Genomic DNA, 23310 nt, shown 5'->3' on the forward strand with positions numbered 1-23310 from the left:
ACCAAGTGATTCACACCTATTAAAATGAAAGATAATTAATTCGTGTATTACATGCGATGTTGTTCCAACACAATTACTATGCAAAACATCGCGTGTTATTGTAACTAGGCTGCTGTTACCAATTGCGTTCAAAGCAATCCCCACGTCTGCAATGCGCCGCGTGACACACCTTATGACAACACCTTGCCATTGAAGCACTGTACACATCACCCAAGTTGCCAAGCCATGCGCAGGAGTAACTCCAAGCACAGCTCAGATGTAGGATGCGAATCTCCCAGTGGCAGTGAGCTCGCCATTTGTTGCAAAGGTTCACAGTGCAAATCCGTCAGGCCATCCCGGTTATTACTGCGGGTGCACGATCTGAACGTTAAAGATCTCCCGACGTAATTCGAACTGAGTTAAGCCATTGTGTAGCGGCGTCTTGGTCCAAATTGTAATAATTACATGCAACGACTTGATTGCGATTCACAAGTATCAGAAGGGAAATGCATCGTGACGAGGAACTAAACCGAGTCGGAGTGGGTGTGTGCGAGACTCCCAGGTCTCGTCTTGAAATACTTGTGTACTTGCATTTTCTTTTCCTTAAGTTACTCACTTGACTGACATTCAAAACAAGGAATTCAGAAATGCACATGAGACGGATTCTTTTATTCATGCAGAATTACAATAACTGCTTCCATTACTGCCTACATACTTTAGAAAATAATCAAACTGGGGATAACCCTCGGCAAGAAAATTATAAATAAGGCATTGTAACCTTCATTTCAACTAAGGTACCCTATTGCCATATAGCAATGGTGGAGTTCATGTTTGTCATATTAACAAACCAGCATATGAGTCATGCAAAACTGCCATCATCTTGTCTGATTTTGTAACTGTGACTGCAATATTCTATTTCAACAAGCGCTTAATTTTAATGGATAGGAAGCATGGAAATAAAAATACAAAACAACGGCAAAACTGGTAACGTGAGTGCTGCTTTGATGAGCAAGGTCAACAAAGCATATTACTGGACGTCAATTTTATTTGCTTCGTTAACTAAGCTAGAACTTTAATTTGACAGATGAATTCACAAGAGCCCTAAGAAGCGATGCTGTCGAGTTATAAAACGTAGACAAATAAAAATCACCAGCAGTTAGTATTTGAAACGAGGACATTACGCGCAGGGAATGACACATGATCAAGGAACCGTGCTGCTCCTGACACAACACCGCACACGTCGGCAAAGGAATGCTCTGCTCATTTGTGGTAATTCACCGGTGTAGAAATGTTTATCGACAGCAGCAGTAGCAGCAGTTCCACAAGCAAATCTTCACGTTTGAACACGGAATTCTCCAAGTCTCACGCCTTTGCTGGTGTCGCTGCTTTTGGCTTCTTGAGGTGGTGGTAATTAGGAAGAATCTTCATGAGAAAATCCAGCTGCAGGGACTGAGACTGAAAAAGAATCCCACAGAGTTGGGTCATGAGTTTGGTAGGAATGCACTTGTGCCCAATGATGCTGCTGTCACCAGCATGCAGGTCGGAGATTTCAAGTTTTGGTTATTACCTTATACAGAAAGTAAAACCTACAAAAAAAATTTAAACTGCCAGAATTACAAACAAAATAAGTTTGATTTTAAGTTATATTAAGTTTCATTTAATGTCAATTACGCTGAACATTTTGAATTCTGGTTGAATGTTTTACAAATGTTGTTATAGTTTGCCGTTTCAGACAAGGTAGAAAATAAATTCATCTCATTCAACCCATTTACTCTCTGCATTGCCACCAACAAGAAGACGTTCAAATATCAATGATTGAGGCACGTGTAATGACTGTTTACAAATAAGAGAAAAATATATCTTCTAGTCTTTAAAAAAGGTGCATGCCAAATATGCTAGTTTTACGGCAGAAAAGGGTAAACAGCTTGGACAATAAAAATCGAATGTAGCAAGAAAATGACACATGGAAAAGGAGGTTGTGATGGGAGGAACACATATGCTGGACATCTGTGAAAAAGAGCTTCATAGCTCATCGGATTCCTCCACTAGAAAGATTCTGATTCTAAAGCAGAGCTGGCTATAGAGATGAGCACTGGAGTGAGACCTAGAGGTCAGTGTCCAAGGGGAGGATCTCGAGGTAGTGGGAAATTAACAGCAGACTTTTCACCAACTGTGAGATCGGGCAGAAGCCAATGGTGAAGTGTGGTGACACCTTGACCCTTCCACTCATGACCCCCCCCCCCCTCCCCGGCAGGGTAAGGTGCGGCACCTGTGGTTTCTCGGACTGGGTTCTGCGCGAGCAGCGCTCGCCGAAGACCACCGTGTTCTCAGGGATCACTTCGTCCGTGTTGACCTTACAGCAGGCGCCAACCACACAGCCGCTGCTCAGCACTGTGCTCCTCCCGACCATGGCTGGAAAACAAACGCACTTTTGAGCTGCATCGAGGTTAGGCTGCAATGAATGAGAGCAGTGCTCAGGTTTTTTAATTATACCTGGATTATCATCGAGGTGATCGTGTGGCTCAGAGCATTAGCCGGCACCGCTGAGCTGCAGGATTCAAATCCAGACTTCAGCCACCCGTGATTAAGCTGCGTTCCCGAGAGTAGCGAGTTGATCTTCTCAGTGTCACCACCAACAATACAACCCTTATGAAATTGGTTTGTCACCTCATTTAGCATAGTCCAGCTCCGAGGATTACACTTTTGATTTGAATGACATGCAACTAACATGTAATGCGTTACATATGAAAAGGTTTGCCTCCCAATGTGGATGAGTGGCTGATAGAAGGGACTCCAGGAGCAGCGCTGTGATGTCATCTTCCAGGGGCTACACTGGCACAGGCTGAATGGCAATGTATTTGGTGGTAACATTACACCAGTGTCACCACTGGAAAATTGTGAGAAAATAATTATATAATCAATCTATACTGCAACCGTGCTATTGGTATCATGTCTGTCATGACACTGACCAACTTCTGTGCAGCATCGTGAGATGAAGCTGCATTGAGATGCAATGTAAATGCACACTATATTATAACGTGTGTGAAGAAATTAATATATGGAATTATTGTAACATCACATGTATCACAAAACTACTTCTAGGATCCCTTCAAAAGGCACCTTCATCACACCGAGGCATAAACCTGTTGCAAGTGTGGAGGATGTTCTTTAGAGCTGGATTAAGACAAGCCAAGTATAGACAACATATTTAAGGCTTTTTTCTGCATTCAACCTCCTAAAAAAGAGTTAAAGATTTTTAAAAAACCCGTAGAAAAATGTCCAAATGTCCCAGTACCTTTTGATTCGATTGTATTATAGTCTCCGATTTTCAAGGCTTCGCTGTCTGAATAACAAAGTTAAAGGTATCTACAACACAGAGACAATAACAAATTATTCTCAAACATGCATAGCAATGTAAAGATAACAGGATTTCTTTACTTTTAATCAGTGAAAATATAAATGTCTCGATGTTTCAGCCAACTAGCCTTCAAAAAATATTGGTGTCAGTGAGCCTGTCCTGCTCCGACACACGCATTAGTGTGTGTAGGTAGAGAGGCTGGAAGGCTCGGGGACCCGGACGTTGGGACACAGTCCGATGGGAACACCTCTCTCTTAGCCACAACAGCAGTCTCCACGTCATCACACATACCATTTCTGGTTTCCACTCGAACCTCATTTAGCACATAAACCAAATTCAGAAATCGGAATTCAGCTGCCCGACACTTCGGCTAGAGCGCCTGGCTGTACAGGTAGGAGAATGAGTGGATAAGGGCTCTCCTGTATCACTCCAGAAGACTCACGTCCACAGAGATACAGTGCTCCAGAGTCTGACGTGACACACTGCACACGTGACACAGCTGGTATGGGAACTCCTCTCGAGCACACAACGAAAATGTTGTCTTCTCAGCATGTGTGTTTTCACCCCTGGCTTATTGTATTTGCAAATTCATAAGGTGTGGCGATATCAGAAAGGAGTGTGGTTTCCTTCCCCCTGCAAATAATAGGATTAAGTTATAAAATTACCATTTATGCAAAGGGATTTTAATAAAAAAGTTTAAACACTAAAATATGTGTTGGCAGCAGAACGATCTTGGAGAGGAATACGAGCGGCAGTCGTTGCGCAGTTGGCATTGCGAGAGGTGGAGTCAACTGGCTCCCTCACGACCCCAACGGGTAAAGGGACTGATGATGATGATATGCCCGAGTGGATTTAATGTTCAATGCTTTTAAGCAAAGGATACGACAGCCAACTTCAAACACATTGTTGGTTCCGATCACCATCGTCACTGGTTCCATTTCATTTTTCTCTGACAACGGATTCTTGTCTGGCAACCTAGAGGGAGACGGCAAGAAGAAACCTCATCACCATCATCATACAAAGTACAGCCAGAGCAGTTGGATGAATGTTAGATTATCATCACGGGTACAAAAATTTGAATCTGGCTCAATTTGATGTGACAGCGTGCAACCACATGCATCTTAAATGACTTCAGAGTGCAACAATGGTGTAAACGTGTCTATAGCGATGCAATCGATTGCTCGTGATAGGACCCGCATCCCCTCCATTGCACAGAATTCCCAAAGCTTATCTCGGCCGAATGAAGCCTCACCGGTTGATGATCACCACTTGTTCTTCGATCAGGTTGTTCTCCCCGATTATTATTGGGCCCGCATCAGCTATAATCCTGGCCTTGGGATGGATAACTGTCCTTGTTCCTGAAAAATAGATTCAACATCTCTTCAGTACACATCCACCTGCCAGATAATCAATAACACCAGAACATAGGATTCTGAAAGGTATCTTTATAAATGTACAAATCATTTTTTAGCAGAGATGAATGTGATGCAAGGTTTAGGTGCTCATGGGCGTTCCATGGTGTTTTTGAGCATTCGTGAGTGCATATAGGTGAGTGCAGACGCGGCAAGCATTGAACACTGTAGGCTGTGAAGCACCAGTTTGCATAACGCTGAAGACCAAGTAACAGATGTGGCCTTGATGACGTGAGTGGAGTGGAGCTCCTGAACATGCTCACGTAAACATCATTTGGTGTGCATTCACATCTGAAGAATGGCTGTTCTCTATGGAAATGCTTGAGACTAATTGATGCAGACTTAATTCAGTTCGCCGCGTGGCTTCATGCTTGTGTATAACTAATGCGGAACACTGTAGATTTATGGAAATGTGTAAACGTGTCTAGAATGTGAAGGCTTACCCACACACTACTGACAAATTAAGTAAATTTGCTTCTACATCTGACACCTTCTAAGTGTGCCGAGTGCTCTTTGTCCACGCCAGGGTGGCACGGTACCAGACGCACAGCCCGGCAGCGATAGGAGACGACACTCCACACTTACGTGACAAATTTTGTTTTATTTAATTGAAAACAATAATAATTGGAGTCCAGTAAACGTAAATTATATTTTAACGATATCCTTCATCGGGAGTTTTTGTTTGCTCCATGGATTAGTCAAGCCAGACCCTCACTAACAACTCAAACATCTCTGCCAAAATAAAACAATAAGAACTGAGCATTAACCAAAAATATTTCATGATGAAGTCTTAGTTACATGTCCAAACCATATGAAATGAAATGCAAGTTCCAGACTGAGTCACTGTTTGATAAACTTAAAGTGTTTTGGAAATTTGATTAATACCAGCAGACTCCATATGTTGGACAAACTTAACCACAGCCTTACAATAACACCTACATATTTTGGTTTTGCTCACTTCGTAATGCAGATACTTCTTAACACGGCATTAACAATGTGCATGCTATTGTAGCGAGAGTACCTTGCAGGATAAAATTAGCGTTTCTGTTTTATTTTACATTTCAGTTGCAAAAACCACACCACAGAACTATGTGTGCAAGCTTGTTTTGTTTGCACCAGTTTCGTTCTGATTAAATAAATTCTATTCTGTTTGTTTTCCTACAAAGTGTTTCCACCCAGCCACAGCCACGAAAATTATCTCTTTTTTAATGGTGTTGCGAATGAAACACGCGAAATTATTGTGAAGGGCATGCAGTTACCGATGGTGACCTGTCCTCGGATCTCGCTTTCCACACAGACAACAGCACCTGGCGCGATCTTCACGCTGCAGAGATAAACGTGCCACACACAGAATAGTGCCTCCAGGGATGAAGCACTGAACACTACAACTGGAGGCCATTTCAGTTTTACATTGCAGATTTTATTTCACCTGCACTTCTAGACTGGGTTTCACTGCTCAGGCAGATGGTGTGATATGGATGTAAGGGTCATGTACCATGGATGTTAGGGGTCATGTACCATGTTCGGGGTCACGTGCCAGGGATGGTAGGGGTCACGTGCCAGGGCTGTGAGTGGCCTAGCTAATCACTATGAAGCCAGAGGTGAAGCAGAACGTGCAGTTGCATTTTCCCATTCACGGTCTCGTTTTAGACACCACATTATTTTGTGAATAATTATTGTTTTACTATGTCCCATATAGTAAAACGACTGTCTGCACCCCAACGTAGGATTAGCAACACTTCACCTAGAGTCCTAGACTCTCTCTCCCGAGGCCCTCTCCTAGTGGCTAGCAGACCCTGACATTGGCATTTAGCACCATAACATATTGCTGTCATACGCAAGAATATACAGAAGTCGAATTTAACGTTTGTTTTTCAGGTAGCCTTTCATTTAGAGGTTCATTTCAAATGTGTATTGATATTCTTAGGTTTAAATTACATTCTTAGAGAAGGCAGAATGGTGAACGAGGAGCGTGATACACGAGTCTTGTTGTAGAAGTGGCAGAGAGGCGAGGTGAGAGGGAGAAGGGAATGAGATTAACGTTTGTGTCTAATCCACAGCCCATAGGTCTGCATGGGGAGTTGGCCACGAATCGTCTTAAACACGTGTGTGAGTGTGAGTGGCTTTGCACTTGCCTGCTCTAACTTGCATTGGCACGAGTCTAAAGTCGGTTCCATAAACATGTAAACCCTGCAAGAGTATACATCTATAAACGTGTAAAACGCACAAATTGTCGTGTACAAGACTGTAATGATGGTACACAAGGAATCACAGCGGGCAGCGTCAGCGTCTTCAATGCGGCTGTTGTAAGACGATGAGTAATGAAGAGCGAGGCGAAGTTGCCAGCAACTCGGGGCTGGTCACCTGCGACTCCCTTTGCTTGTTGACAACACGAATGGGGGGCGGCCTCAACTCGCCTTCACCGAGACGCAGATTAAAATGCCCCACAACGAAGACCATCAGTTCAGGGAAGCTTCATTCACACTGGACTTGATTTGTGTGTGTTTGGTCCGGCCGCGTAATGCTCCAGCCAGGTTGTTGTTGTTGTTGTTGTCGTGAGACCCACCACCACCACCCATGGCGTGAGACCCACCACCACCCGCCACGTGGGTGAATTCGGGTGCCACGCCAGTCAACTGCGGTTACAAACACAGCCGTGCCCCTGTGTTGTTGTTGTTGTTGATGATGTTGTTGTTGGTGGTACAATGGCTGTGGTACACAGTTCGATTCCTGCTCACGGCCACCAACATCAGTGACGCTGATCTAAGCCGGTACCTGGGCCTCCCCTAGGTAGACTCAGCCTCAAATGAGTACCCGGTGCGGTGTAAACATCGCCACTAGGGAGACAAAGGCGGCCGGGCGTGGTGTTGGCCACCCACCGCCTCGTGTGTCGCGCCGGCCTTCACAGCTGCTGCTCGCTAACAGCACTTGCCCCTAACAGAGCGTTAAGGCTACGCGGGGGAGCTTTGTCTTTGTGGCGACTGCGCGAGAGGCCCCCGCTAGGCCCAGGCCTGGAGGCCCAGGCCTGGGCCTAGCGGGGCCCGCGCGGCGGAGACGCCGCCTCGGAGCGCTCCCTCCTCCATCGCCATCACCACCCCTCACCTCACTCACCTCACCCACTCACTCAAGTCTCTTAGCTCACCACTCACTGTCACACTCTCTCTCTCTCTCTCACCTCTTGGGCAGCAGCTGCTTAGACGCCAGGTCCGCCATGTCGCCCCGTGACGCGCCTCGATGTCACAGCCGCTGAACCGGTAACCGGTTTCGGGATCGATGCTCAGGAACCGGTTACAGATTTCGGCGCGACGTTTCGTGCGCGCAGCGAACGCAGTGGGGGGCTGCTGGGCAGGGTGCGCAGGGTGCAAGCGCAGCCCTGCAAGTGCGTGCTCGCGACACTGCTGGCCGGATGAACCCTCCGCTATTAAGACTTGTCGGGGGTACTTGGTCTACTCTTCCACACTGATCCCGCGAGCCCGGCACTGTTGTCTCGTGTTAAACCTCCTGCTGGTGAAACATTTGCTCCCAAAGGGCTGTGTGGATGCTGCCACGTGTAGACTTGTACCACCGCGTGTTGTGTGTGAAGGGAGAGATGGTAACGCGTGCGTGTTTCTCTATGGAAGGTATGTTTTGTTATCTGCTTACACAGTTGTTATTTAGGGTGGCACTCGGCTGATGGATGTGGGAACCACGATATCGGTGGGCGGCTTTTGATGACAGGGCCATGGGGACTGAGCGCCGTGGAGTGCACGCCACACAGATGGGTGCAGCAACATTGCTGCACCACAATCTCTCATCAGCATTATCCAGACCACCAGCTCAAGAAGAACTGCGTGGTCATGTTGCCGCGCAGACGTCGGAGCACCCAACTTGGCAGTGACACAGACGCAGCCGCGGGCGGGTTTCACCGTCACCGGGACTCATCATCGGCACGGGACACCGCCTCAGGCAGCTGCGGAGAGACAAAGGCGGCGGCGGCGCTGCGGGGACGAGATCCGCCGCGTGGGACCAGTGGTGGTGTCGATGATTCACAGCTCCCCCCCCACCACCACCAGGCAGGGCCCGGGGCGCGACGGCGCGGAGTGGAAAATCCCCAAACCCCCAGCCTGGTCCAGACCCACAGCCTCGTTCAGCATCCGCCTCTGGGCGCGATTCTCTTTGCTCGTCCCCAGTGGTTATTAGACTCCGACAATTATTCATAGTCCACTGACCTCGGTCGTGTGGGTTGTTGTGACCATACTTCACCTGGTCAGCCATAGCAACAGTACAGTGCTGACAGTGGCTGTTGGGGCCCTCTGCTGCTCCACAACGCAGCCTATAACACCTGTTATGCACGAGGTCACCCATCCCCACAGCACGCTCTATCTAGCTCGCTCCCGAGGTCTGATGATGAGATGGGGAGCGCATCCTTTGTGCTCTGGTCATTGTGTGTGGCACTGCAGTCTATGCTGCAGCACTGTGCACTCACGCTGCGACTAACTGCTCGTGTGAGAGGGTTCAGTGTTGGTGCAGGCAGTGTGTGATGCACAAATAGCAGCAGCAGGAGGAGGCTGTCCATCTGGACGAGTCGGTGCCCTGGCGGAGACGGAGCGATGAGCTCAGCGCAGGTGCCGGGTGGCTCATCGCACCGTAGGGTCGTGAGAGGCGGCGGGGGGGGCGGGTGGGGAGGCCTTCATCCAGCAGTGGAGTGACCATGGCCGATGACGATCGTGTTTTCAATTTCTGAATTATCGATTCGCCCGGCGCTCACGATTTTATGTGCGGCGAGGAATCGACGGAATCGATTCGCGATGGAGCTGCGTGACGTCAGGCGTCGCCTATATAAGGGGCGCAGCGCCCCCGCTGATCCCATTCGAGTCGCTCCGCAAGTCGTCACGCGTCTCCGTCGCCTCCTCCTCCTCGTCTCTCCTCCCTCTCTCCTGCCGGGACCGCCACTCACACAGCGAATCGAAAGCGGCCTTCGGGGAAGCCGGGGAGCCGGATGATTAAGAGCTCCGTTGAGCGCATACTGAACAGCCACTGTTTCGCCAGAGAAAAATCCGGGAGTCGTACGATGCCAGGACTCACCATAGATCGGAGGTGAGAACTCCTCTTCCTGCTGCTCCACTACACCTCGTGCACACCACGGCCACGGCTTTAAAGTAACTTGCAGTAAACTACCCTTAGCCAATACACGTGCGGGTGAAGGCAACGGACTGCGATGTCCGTAGTCGAGGCGGCTTGGCCATACGTCACCCTACTCGTCGGTGCGGATTGGTGACGAAGGGGTCCCAATACCCGTTTCGGACGTCACTCGGCAACTTGACGGTGGTCGTGGTTCATGGCGCAGGGCGACGACCACTGCGCCACCGCTCCTCCCCGTGCGGTAGCGGCCTCCACGATCCGCCTTGCGAGCCCCCCCCCCCCATCGTCACCTTCTTGTGGGGCTCCTCCACGTCTCGAATAGCCCCCCGCGGTGTCGCTACCCCTCCTCGGCACACGAAGTGAGAGATGAGGGAGGGGGGCTTAAATCGCCTAGATGGGCCTCCTGGCGTGCCGAGTGGCCGCCTCCTCGTGGTGTTGTTGTTGTCTCGCCGTGAGCGGTGCCCACCACCACCACATGGTGGTGGTGGTGTGAGGGGTTTGGGCTGTCGGTGAACAATGGCCGCGTCTCGAGTAGCGAGGGAGGAAGACGCCTCGAGGGGCCCTCCCGGCTCGCGCTTCCTCGCAGCACGAAGAGGAAGCGAGCGAGGCTGTCGTCAATATTATTCACGAGGACTCTTGCTGCTGCTGCCCCCCCGGCTTGACGCCTCCTGCTGCTGCCCCCCCCGGCTTGACGCCTCCTGCTGCTTGAGAAAGGAGGACAATGGGGGTGGGGGGGGGGCGATGCCTCCGCCCCCAGGCTCGGGGCGGAGGAGCCGGGGAGACAAAGGGGGCCGTGACGCGGCCAGGCTCTAGCGCATTCTCCGATTGTTAAAACATTTGCGTTCGAATTCGGCAGGCCGCCCTGGTTATTTGTTGCGGTACATTGACCGTCACACACGGGGGGGGGGGGGCGTTGAAGGCCCCCGTGACGTAATTAGGAACGAGGAGGGGACATTGTGGCGGCGGTGTTGCGGGTAGCATTTGCTACATTTGAAAACATATATAGCACCCCCCCCCCCCTACGATGGCACAGCAAATAATAACTCTTCTGTTAGCCTCCTTAACCCGGGGAGAGGTTTAACTCCCATTACGCCGCGAGGCTGCAGCATGCGGAGTCCCATGCTGGCGGTGCCTCCATCGCTTTCTCGTCATCCGCGACTCGTCAGCAGGGATGCTGCCGGGGGGGCCGGGGGGCCCAGGCTGCACCGCGGCTGTTTCAGTTGTTGACGACGTCCGTGTGACCTTGACGCTGCTGCTGTCTTGACACGTGGTGCTGTTTTGACGCGTCGAGTTGTTGACATTTGACGGCTGTGGTGAACCTGCTGGACACGGGGGGAGGGGCAGCGGTGGCACGGGGGGGGGAGGGGCAGCGGTGGCACGGGGGGGGGAGGGGCAGCGGTGGCACGGGGGGGGGAGGGGCAGCGGTGGCACGGGGGGGGAGGGGCAGCGGTGGCACGGGGGGGAGGGGCAGCGGTGGCACGGGGGGAGGGGCAGCGGTGGCACGGGGGGGGAGGGGCAGGGGTGGCACGGGGGGGAGGGGCAGGGGTGGCACGGGGGGGAGGGGCAGCGGTGGCACGGGGGGGAGGGGCAGGGGTGGCACGGGGGGGGAGGGGCAGGGGTGGCACGGGGGGGAGGGGCAGGGGTGGCACGGGGGGGAGGGGCAGGGGTGGCACGGGGGGGAGGGGCAGCGGTGGCACGGGGGGGGGAGGGGCAGCGGTGGCACGGGGGGGGGAGGGGCAGCGGTGGCACGGGGGGGGAGGGGCAGCGGTGGCACGGGGGGGAGGGGCAGCGGTGGCACGGGGGGAGGGGCAGCGGTGGCACGGGGGGGGAGGGGCAGGGGTGGCACGGGGGGGGAGGGGCAGGGGTGGCACGGGGGGGAGGGGCAGGGGTGGCACGGGGGGGAGGGGCAGCGGTGGCACGGGGGGGAGGGGCAGCGGTGGCACGGGGGGGGGAGGGGCAGCGGTGGCACGGGGGGGGAGGGGCAGCGGTGGCACGGGGGGGGAGGGGCAGCGGTGGCACGGGGGGGGGGGAGGGGCAGCGGTGGCACGGGGGGGGGGGCAGCGGTGGCACGGGGGGGGGGAGGGGCAGCGGTGGCACGGGGGGGGGGAGGGGCAGCGGTGGCACGGGGGGGGGAGGGGCAGCGGTGGCACGGGGGGGGGAGGGGCAGCGGTGGCACGGGGGGGGGAGGGGCAGCGGTGGCACGGGGGGGGGAGGGGCACGGGTGGATGGAGTTGGTCGCCGCTAGCGACGCTTCTAGAACTCTGGCTTCATCCTCCAACCCCCCGTGCCGCCACTGTCCGTGCGCGCTGACGTCACACTACTACGCTGTGACGTCACACTACGCTGTGAAGTCGCGCCATGCGGCATTTGCGGTGACGTCAGCCGGTTATTTAACGGAGAATCGATCCGGCGTGAGTCGCGCCAACGATTCCCACGGGGCATCGTGTTTGGGCGACTTGTAGGTTTATCTGCGCACCACAGTGGCTATCCGGAATAAAACCAGGAGATTATTCAAGTTCATTTATTAGGTATGGCCCTGTGAGCCATTCGGCTCTTGAATCGGGTGCAACTGCAACAAACAAAAAACAAACATAAACAAAAAAAATGTTAAAGTGACTGTGCAAACAGAAAATCCAAGAAAAGACAGCAAAATATTGCAGAAAAAGCACCGTACACCAAAAATCCCAGTGGGATGCAAGTCAAACAACAACAACCATGAACATCATTGCCTTTTACAAGGGCGACCAGGGTTATACGTTATTAAAGGCATTTAATTTAACACATCTACACTACCAGTAGTGTTTAAACTGTTCATGTTGCTTTATCTAATAAAGGTCCCAACTTGGTCATGAACGCGATTTCAACACAGAGGGTGTATCATCCCTTAGCGCAATAAAGCTGCACATGTGGGGCTGTGAGTATCTTATCGAGTCTCCGCGTGAGAATCTGGCTAGAAGCGTGATCCCGTCGTCGGGATTCTCTGCCCTGATGCCAACACGCGCCTCCACAGTGACGACTCCATGGCCCTGCACCCCGTCTCGACACGCAGCTCCCGCCTGACCAGACGGGCGTGCGAGGCAGCGCTCATCCGTCTCGCTCCTAGGCCAGGAGTTGGACATTCCTCGTTCACATGGCTCGGGCCAGTCTCTTCGTGCCGGAATGAACACTCCCGGCCCTCTAAACTGGCACTTGCGCAGGCTGCAGCCAGGCCGTGGTTTGTTAGGAGGGGTGCATTTCTGAGACTCCGTGACCTTGGTCTCCATGCGTAACGAGAATCCAGTCGGCAAGGGAGAATGGCGTTCCTCGGGATAATGGCGCATGGTGAAAGGCCTTGCTCGCGTAGCTGTGAAGCGTCTATCTGTGTGTGTGGGGCATCTATCTGTGTGTGTGGGGCCACTTGGCAGTGATGTAATCTCTTGCCTGGCGTACGCGTGGGGGGGGGGAGAGTGGGGAGGGAGAGGCCCTTTGGGCTCCCACTGGACGCGGTGACGATGCCGCTCGTGGCTCCCATTGCACCAGGGATGGCGCTGTTGTTCGGAAAGCCCTCGAGGCCTAAACACCTCAGGCGGCCAATTACAATCACCTCCGTCCTCGTACACTTAAAGAGCACCATCGACGTTTTAATAGGTAACAGTTGACAGCTGTTTATGAAGCAACATAAGGAACTTGGGGGAAATATGTTGGATGGAATTCCGAAGTGCAGCGGTGCGAATGAGAAGTGTTCGACCTGCAGTGCGCTTTGTTATTAAACACGGTATAGTTGAGATTAAATTTGCAGTCATGGACCATCTTGAGAACCTTGACATTGCACCGATTTTCCTCAAGTTCTCTTAGGATCCGTTCCAATAATTCTCGCCCACTGCTGTCCAACACGACTGCCTAACCGATGCCTTCCCTGCTGCCCTAAGCCTTGTTGTACCTGGGCTGTCGGTGGAAGGTAAACGCTGCGATGTTGCTGCCATTCCAGTCGTGCAGTGACGAGCTTCAGGATGGGCCCTGTTTAAAATACATTTCCCTGATGTTTGACTGATGTAAAACCCTTGCAATCCGTTCAACGTGTTTTTTTTTATTTTAACGACGGCAAGTGCAAAATCACTTGCTCTCGAACTCTGAGCACATTTTGGTCATTTCATGTTGATGGTTTGATTAAAAAGTGCATTTTCCTTGGGAATTTAATTTTACTAGGTACATGAACCACAATTAGAATTGTGTCCATGCAATATTGTGGCTTGTGTTTAACTGTTATTTGTACAATGCCTCCAATGTTTTTTTTTTGTGGCAAGTCAATGGTGATTGTCAGAAGAAAAGACTGGCCTTGGGTACAGGAATGTGGGATTAACCCGCACTTGCCAGTGACGACGAGCCAAGACTGCCCATGCCTGTGACCAGCGAGTCACTGTAACATGCTTGATTTGCAGAGATTCGGTCAGTTTAAGATGGAACGTCGCAATTTGAGCACATTGTTTACTTGGGTCCCCAGATGGGCTAGACAGCAGTAACTGTTGGGAGGGCTTCATGGCGATGGGGTAAAGTGTGGGAATTCTGATTTCTCCACTCGCAATTGTTGTTGGCAGCAGGGTAGATTCCCAAAGCTGGGGCATGATTGAGTACCCCGAGTCCTCTCTTCGTTCCTCGCGACCCCAATGCTCTGTTCCTTCACGGTTGCAAATCGAGCTCGTCTTAATGTTTAATAATTCAAGATAGAGACTCCCTGGCTTGGTTTTGTTTTGCGCGGTGGTTTGTGGTAATGGCACTGTACTACGTGTTTACGATAAATGGGCGCGTTGTACAGTGTGGCAGAGAGGAAGCTGAGCATTTCCGCTCTTGCGGCAGCTGCTGCATGGTGGTTAATTTTATAAGAATTGAGTGGATGCTATTTACAATAAAACTCTGCCTGTATGGGTGCTCCAACCAAGGGAAAGGTTATGGGATAAATATAAAATGTATGTGTAACGTAGTTTAATTGTTGCGTTTGTACGGACGCCATTACGTGTAGGTAGATGCTTAAAGCCTTTAAACCATACGCAGTATTAAATGGCAGCTGCCTTATGCTTGGAAGCTGCTCTGCATTAGTGGTGTGGGTTCAGGGAAGCTGACATTTTAAAATGCCGCAGTGCTAAGTATTTTCACGTGCGTCACAAATGCTCAAGTGACATGTTTGTTTCCCCTTTGCAGTCTGTCCTCGCAGTTTAGTATCCACCCGGGTCCAGGGCCTCGGTGGTGCTCCTGATGTTCCTCACCCATCTTTGAAGATCCCGGATGGGCGGGGGGATGGTGAAGGGGATCACAATCTCTCAGCTCTTATTTACACTGTAAGAAATGGCCTTGAATAAACACACCGCCGCAGTGCATTTCGGTTGATAACGCTCGGTTTAACTCTTCCTGAAGGAGACCTCACAGCGATACACTCCACTACGCCTGACGCGGTTATCTGGCTTGACCACCTAAATGTGAAATTTGTTGTTGTTGCTCTGCTTCTACATCAACCATACAAAAGACAAACTCTCTTTCCCTGCCTTAAGGGAAATACTGGGCCCAACGAACAATCTTTTTGTGGATATGTACCCACGCTGTGGGCTGTTTATGAGAAAAAATACTTAAGTCATCCATGCGCACTGTCATAGCACTCAGCATATCACTGCATTGGCATTGTGATTAAGCATGTGAGTTTAAGAGCCTTGAGGTGATTGCTGTTTAGGTTTTTTTCACATTAACAACACTTCCCGCTGTGGTGAACAGGGCGACAGACATGGCTTGCATATCTATTCACAAATACTGTTGGATCTTTGCGTTGCCTTAAAGTTCATGCTGCGTAAACAAATCGCCCTTTTTTATTTGGCTTTAAAGGCTGAAGAGGTAACGATGTGAGGAGCACCTATTAAGCCTGACTACACACCAAGTTAAAAACGATAAAACTTAAAATTTTACTGCATCAGGCCCACTGAGCCATATAGCTATTTCTCAGAAGCGACCTGGCCGCAAATGAAAGCTTTACGGGAAGGGGCTTAATGTGGGCATTTTAGCAGGGTTGGTGTTGGCACCACCACCACCACATTTGCCCTCAGTGCTGATGGCCAGACATGCCCAGTCACCTGCTTGCGCATGCCTCGGGAGCTGTGCTGATCATCTTTAGACGATATCTTGGCACCGATATTGAATGTTGACCATGCATATTAGATACTCAGATGGCACCGTTTGTCTGTCCTCAAGGATGATCGGCTCATTGTCATGCGGGATCCACCCGCCAACGGCAAGCCCAGTGTCTGGCACTTCCAGACAAAAGTCGGTGACTGTCGCACCGTGCAGTGGGACGCGGTGCTCAGCAACAACAACCTGTTCTTGGAGATTCCACAGGGCAGCCTGCCAGAGGGCAGCAAAGAGAGGTACGGTGAACCGGAGGGTGCATGCATGTGCCATCCCCGCCGTAAGCCAGTGCCCACAGGAGCAAGAACGTTGTACGAACACTGCAACAGTTTACAGTTATTGCATCGAAAGTATAATTTGGAGTGATGGCACTGATGGATTATACAATTTCAACAGTTATGAAATAACTAGGAATGCCAAAATGCATCACCATCTGCCCTTTTCGCTTTTTGAATTGTCACGCTTTGAGGTCTTAATTGAATTCCAAAATGTATGATGTATGCATGTATTGTCCTCTAACTTTGTAACCAAATTCAACATTGGCATATTCAATCTGCATAAATAGTCTCCAAATTATATTACACTATGCATGTATCATGAGTGTATTAATTTTACCCTTGAATGGATGCATCATTAAAAAACGAAGCCTTTCATCAAAAAAGCTTGTAATACATTGTGGTGCGAGATAATGCAGTGTTTGTCCACTCGCTTTGTACGGTTACATGATTTGCTTCTGTAACTTGAGATTGCATTGTGAACAAATGAACCGACTGTGGTGTGTAATCAGACCGATTCATGAGACCCCCTCCAGGTAGGGTTACACAAAGCTTGCACAAATTCCCAAGAGGCAGTAGTTTTACTATTTGGTAATACAGCCCATTGTGCCATGTCTGCCACAATTCCTGAAGGTGAATTTGATGTTTCCCTTTTCTCTCCCTGCAGCTTTTCAATTTTATTAGAACACGCTGAAGAAAAGTTTTCTGTGGACCACGTCATCGTCTGCTTCTACCGTAATCGTGAAGATAGAGGTAATTAATGGACCCGTGCTCACTTGGGATTTCAATGTTTGTATCTTGGAGTTGTCGTCTTTGCTATGATGTTATTAATGTTCTTTGTTGTGTTCCCCTTGCAGCCTCCATGATGCGTATATTCAACTATCTGGGCTTTGAGACTGTGAAACCAGGCCATCCCATCGCCCCCAACAGGCCTGACGTTCTCTTCATGGCATACTCCATTGATCGTTGCCCATCCTCTGATGAAGAATGAAGCTCGACGTCTTTAAAAATTCCATGAGTAATTCCGGGAGTTCAGCTCTTTTAGTTTTGCTTCATAATTGTCATTAACCAGTGCTATTTGTGACTTTAATGTGTTTTAAATTTCTCTTGTGTTCATAAATAGCTTTGTATTTATTTCCTTTTTAAAAAGGTCAGCTGTGCTAGTTGGGCAGTGTTTGTTATAACACCACTTCTGATACATTGGCTTGCTTTGTGTTGATTTAGTAAATGCATGAAACCAATAGATAACATCTGGATAATTAAACATGGCCTGCTTTGGGTAATTAAATACATCTGTTTAGCAACACACTTGCTTTCATCTTTAGATAATGTTTCTGTTTAAATTTATAACCTGTATTCCCAGCATATTGATCTCTTCTGTGATTTTGTCTTTATATGGAAAAAAATCTTGACAATAAAGATGAATAACAAGGTCTTTTGTAGAGGTGATTATGTTCACGTGGACCCTCAACTGAAATGTGCACACGAAGTTATTTTCCAGCCTGCAAAACGTGGGACTACCTGGAGGGGCTTTAACCCCCCCCGGTGGCTGTGACCAAGCACACTGCTGCTGCAACATGCCGGGGTCTCCAGCAACATGCCGGGGGTCGCCAGCAACATGCCGGGGGTCGCCAGCAACATGCCGGGGTCGCCAGCAACATGCCGGGGTCGCCAGCAACATGCCGGGGTCGCCAACAACATGCCGGGGTCGCCAACAACATGCCGGGGTCGCCAACAACATGCCGGGGTCGCCAGCAACATGCCGGGGTCGCCAGCAACATGCCGGGGTCGCCAGCAACATGCCGGGGTCGCCAGCAACATGCCGGGGTCGCCAGCAACATGCCGGGGTCGCCAGCAACATGCCGGGGTCGCCAGCAACATGCGGGAATCCCGGCTTGGGGGACGAGTGCTGTGCTGCAGGCCGAGTCAGTCACACCGTAGTCACACCGTAGTCACACCGTAGTCACACCGTAGTCACACCGTAGTCACACCGTAGTCACACCGTAGTCACACCGTAGTCACACCGTAGTCACACCGTAGTCACACCGTAGTCACACCGTAGTCACACCGTAGTCACACCGTAGTCACACCGCCTCAAAGGAATACGTTTGCTTTTATAACTACGTACTGTAGTTCTCGATTATTTGGCTTTGATTAAGGATTGTCAGCAGCGGTGTTTGATTGTGGATATAAGCAAAATGTTAATACTGCCAATTCTTAATGGCCTGCCTATAGAAGTGAAATGTATATGCTGGAGGAATCTTGAGCTGTTAAGCTCTTTGTCACACGTCGGGTCAACGTCACTCCGGTTCTGTGGGATTTACCGCAGTTAAATGGAGACCCGAATGTGCACACGCTGCTGTAGTGAGGATCGACATGGTTATTGCACGATTGTGGTGTCACTGAAGCTTCATTTTGAGGTTTTGTGATGACAAATCGGCAACACCTCGTCACGGGCTCTGGCGGGGAGAATGGGGCCGAGTGGAAAATCCCACCGCACATTCAGAGAACGCGAATGCCACGCGTGACGTCACCCCAAACACCACCCCCCCTCATTACACCAACATCAAGTACTGTGGGCACTCTAACCTCGTTACAAAGGTCATCCATCAAACGAGAGGGTGGTTGTGGGCAGTCGCGCCTGGCCACGTGTCTCGGTGACGATGTGAATACTGTAACTCGTCACGTGCCACATTGATGAAGCATACGCATCTTCGTGCAAGGGAGACCTGGACTAAATAAGAATATGATTTGAGTAACGCAGGCAGTTGTGCGCATACGAATACAATAAACTTGAATGCACATTCGGTGTGATGTTCACGTACTTTTAATGTACGATGGTTATTACTCCGTCTAGGCCGAGTGGACCTAGAGGGGTCCCGGGCGGGTCTCTACTGTAGCTGCCCCTCCCCCGCGGCGCTCGGGGTTAAAAATAGCCGCGCCCCGCCCCGCGCGGCACGCCGTAGCCAATGGGATCGCGCCACACCACACGGCCAGCCAATCAGCGCGCTCGGCACGCTGCCGCTCGGCTGTTGTCGGGCGGAGAGACTTGGGGGAGGGGGTCGTGGTAACGGGGGGAACAGCCACAGACGCGGGGTACACGGGCGGACAGGCAGGCGGGTGAACAGATAGACAGGCGGACAGATAGACAGGTGGTGTACAGAGACAGATAGAAGGCGGGTGTACAGATAGACAGGCGGACAGGCGGGTGGACAGATAGAGACAGGCAGATAAACAGGCGGGTGGACAGACAGGCAGATAGACAGGCGGACGTACAGATAGGCGGATCTACAGGCGGGCGGACAGAGAGACAGACAGATAGACAGGCGGGTGGACAGACAGGCGGGTGTACAGATAGACAAGCGGACAGGCGGGTGGACAGACAAGGGCACTGACGAGTGACAAAGTAAACAATTGGAGGGAGAGACGATTGAATGGGTAGACAAGTTAACATGAAACGAGACGAGGAGACGGACAGATGGACGTGTGGACAGATAGACAGGCGGGTGGACACGCGTGGGACAGGCAAACGAAGGGATGTGTGGGCTGTGAACTGGCGAAGATGATGGACAGACCACGTGGGAGAATGGCCGAGAGGGACACAGACGCAGAGCGCGGCTGCTGCTGCTGTTGTTGTTGATGTTTTCTTGTTCATGTTTTTGTTTTTTGTTTGTTGCGGTTGCACCCGATTCAAGAGCCGAATGGCTCACAGGGCCATACCAAATAAATGAACTTGAAACTTGATGATGAGGAACGCAGCGATGTCGTCGTCTCTCTCGGGGTTAGAAGAAGAAGTCACAGCCAGCGGCCATCTCCCGTGGCAGCCACACGACTCGCTTGTTCACAATGAACACCCCCACCCCGCCACGTACTATACACGGCATTGTGTTAGTGGAGCACATTCCCCAACCCACACCTTCACAACAATGGCTCAAGGTGACAACATTGTTCATTCGAGATTTGAAGCTTTCGTGACTGCAAGGAATCATATTCTTAGGTTTTTTCGGTAAAGTCACGTAGGTAAAACATTAAAATTAATGAAAATAAAATAAAAAACAAAAATCACGACGTTTCGGAGGCAACACAAGTCTCCGTCATCAGGTGGGACCGTCACAGCCGAATTAGCTGCATTTTATTTTCATTAATTTTGATGTTTTACCTATGTGACTTTACCGAAAAAACCTAAGAATAACATTGTTCATGTGCAGGCCCTTGTCTCTCTCATTCTCTAATATTGTCGCCATATTCTCAGGAGTCTCGATGCCAGTGAGTGTTGAGGTCTGCCAGCCACGACGAGAGGGCACCAGGAGAAGCTGGGGGTGGAGTGATGCTGCTGCTGCTACTCAATTGGATGAATACAGACCGCAGTGGTTCACAACAGAGGTGTGGACTCGAGTCATGTGACTTGGACTCGAGTCAGACTCGAGTCATGAATTTGATGACTTGCGACTCGACTTGGACTTGCATAACAATGACTTTGTCCCACCTATGAGATGTGGACTCGAGTCATGTGACTTGGACTCGAGTCAGACTCGAGTCATGAATTTGATGACTTGCGACTCGACTTGGACTTGCATAACAATGACTTTGTCCCACCTCTGGTTCACAATATGGTCATTAGTTGGGTTGCATGGACACAATAGCACTCCTGTGGCTTGTCTTTTTAAATTTCCCACCATTCAATTAGAATTGACGTTCTCTCAGTTGGACTGTAGTTCCAAATGAGGCCCTCTAAGCCTGTGCGTGAAGCTCTTGGCTACGTACGGTGCGAAAGTAGTTCAAGATACATACAATATCCCTAAGTAGGGAGGATGTGGATTGAGATATTTCAAAAAGCCAGCATGGCTTGACGTCAATCCTGTCAGCTCTGGTCCACAGTGCCGCTGATGACCATACCCACTCCCTGTGGTGAACACGCAAAAACTTCCACAGGAAACACTATGAGATCTCTTTTACCAGTGGCAAAATATAATGGTAGGTTTTTACCCTTTTAACTGGTACAAAACTGACACAGATATCCTCTCAGCATGTGCTTGGGCAACACCTGTGAGTGTGATCACCCATGACCTGTTGAATTGTCGCATTATCTGCACAGGCCAACCCAGTCCCCGTCATTCCGAGGTGCGTAGTCGCTGGTGCTGCCGACCCCATCGACTTGCCAACTTTCTTCCAATAAAAGAAGCAATCGGGTTAATGTAACCGAAAGGAAGTATATGTTGGTGTAAAAGTTGACATCCAGGCATTCATCCAGCAGTGTATGTGTGCCCTGTGAGATATGGCATTACATAATTGATGTTTTTCAATTCAGTGGCTGGTTGTATAAAACATTTAGAGACGTTTGTTTCCCCATTGTATTACTATAAATAACAAGCTAGGGGGAATTTACCCTCGTGGTTTGTTATGCAATCGGCCAGATGTTTAAAATTTACTACAGAAAATGCCAGTCTAGGTCACAGCTTGGTTTCCAGACCTTTATACTCTTCTTGAAATAAGACAATTCAATCTACAGACCATCACGAGGGCTCAATAACTCTTTATACATGTACAGTACACCTATTTTTAAACCAAATGTAAAGATACGTCCCATACAGTACACATGTAGCCGATAACACATTAATTACCCACCTTGACATGTACACTGTTGTTTAAAATTCACAAGACAATTGGTGGCCAATAATAATGATGATGATGGACCCCATCAGTGAATGGAACGCTCTAATTATGATAGAAATTCAGGCCCTAAACCCTTATGACTGAGGGTGATGAGCCTGTGGTTGCCACGGAGACCGATGGTGAAGACTTAACCCATAATCTGGCCGACATCAGCCACACACGAGAGCGAATTCGAGGTCGCTGATAAAACACATCTCGTTATCGAACGTTTGAGACCACGAATATGAAACACCGCTGGGCTGCACAGACTTCCACCACCACCACCACACAAATGGTGGTGGGTGCACCGTCAGTGGAAAAAAAACCCCAAGCATGTTTTATTTCGCCAGATCATTGATATTTGATGAGAGCTGTTTAATGAAATATGTTCTCTGCTTTAGCAAACCGCGAGTGGGGGATGCATACACGAACCGCTGCGCCGCACACCATAATGCTATGCACACAATGCAATGTTATTTGTCCATTAAAAGCTGTATACTCAAAATATATAATGCGACGGGGCTCTTGGGTTCGACACAACAGTGCCACATTGTTAATTGGGCTGTGTAAAACCTGTTCACCGCGTGAGGTTAGCATCAATCACCCTGTCACCACGGTATGCACAAATACGCAATGACGTCATGCAATACAATCTACGGCATTGTTGTTTTCTCTTGGTTCTGGGCAATTTGCACCAGACATCGTGTTGTTACAGCCGGGAGTAGTTTTAAAACGAGGTTACCATAGAGATGTTCCTGGGATAGAGGCAGGACACACACAGTCCCTGCGCTGCGTGTCAGAGCAGAACAACAGCCAGCAGCTGAACAGGGGCTCCACTACGCTCCTGGGTGGACACCAATTACTTGACGTGTTGGGTTTGATCACGTCCCGTCTGGGACCTCACTGCCCTCTGTGGTCAGAAGACTGAACTCACAATCGTAAATTTGCGATTTCAAATTCCATTCAAGGGTCGTCTCAGCGCATCATCTATCTGGGCTGATAAAATTCAAGACCACTTTGCGGAGTTAATCTTTGACAAACGACAGGCCCTTGCCAGGAGTTTGTGGAATTGATACCACGAGCTGCTGCTGACCATTAACAGAGTTGAGCACTGCCTCGGTAGAAAAGCTCAGTGATGAGGGCCCCACAGGGAAGGTTGCATTCGGCAGTGCTCTGATATTGGCACTTGAGGGCTTGCGAGGTTATGTGAAAAATGTCCTGTATGGGATCCAAGGTAATAAGCGCCAGGAAGAGGTGGACAGGTGACAGGGACGTTTTGTAAAAGCAGGCTTTCCGCAAAATGTATTGAGATTTTTTTGAGTCAATGTCGCTCTGAGGGCATATGTCAACAGGCTCTGCTGCTGCTGTT

At 50.0% G+C, this 23310-nt stretch overlaps 2 protein-coding genes across 2 annotated transcripts; one reads left to right on the forward strand and one right to left on the reverse strand.

Moving 5' to 3' along the window:
* Nucleotides 1–633: 633 nt before the first annotated feature.
* LOC144722112 (dynactin subunit 6-like) lies at nt 634–8385 on the reverse strand. Its single transcript, XM_078600271.1, has 7 exons — nt 7925–8385; nt 6009–6073; nt 4590–4695; nt 4221–4312; nt 3275–3322; nt 2249–2391; nt 634–1434 (listed from the first exon to the last, which is right to left on the reverse strand). Exons 1-7 carry the CDS (start codon nt 7960–7962, stop codon nt 1342–1344), a joined length of 585 nt encoding a protein of 194 aa, XP_078456397.1. The 5' UTR covers nt 7963–8385; the 3' UTR covers nt 634–1341.
* A 1189-nt stretch (nt 8386–9574) lies between these two features.
* On the forward strand, nt 9575–17722 carry OAZ2 (ornithine decarboxylase antizyme 2). Its single transcript, XM_078600272.1, has 5 exons — nt 9575–9825; nt 15046–15182; nt 16081–16253; nt 16957–17042; nt 17147–17722. Exons 3-5 carry the CDS (start codon nt 16099–16101, stop codon nt 17278–17280), a joined length of 375 nt encoding a protein of 124 aa, XP_078456398.1. The 5' UTR covers nt 9575–9825; nt 15046–15182; nt 16081–16098; the 3' UTR covers nt 17281–17722.
* Nucleotides 17723–23310: the final 5588 nt, after the last annotated feature.

The sequence above is a fragment of the Lampetra planeri genome, chromosome 13, assembly GCF_965212315.1.
Source record: "Lampetra planeri chromosome 13, kcLamPlan1.2.h2, whole genome shotgun sequence".
In the NCBI taxonomy this organism is placed as follows: Eukaryota; Metazoa; Chordata; class Hyperoartia; order Petromyzontiformes; family Petromyzontidae; genus Lampetra; species Lampetra planeri.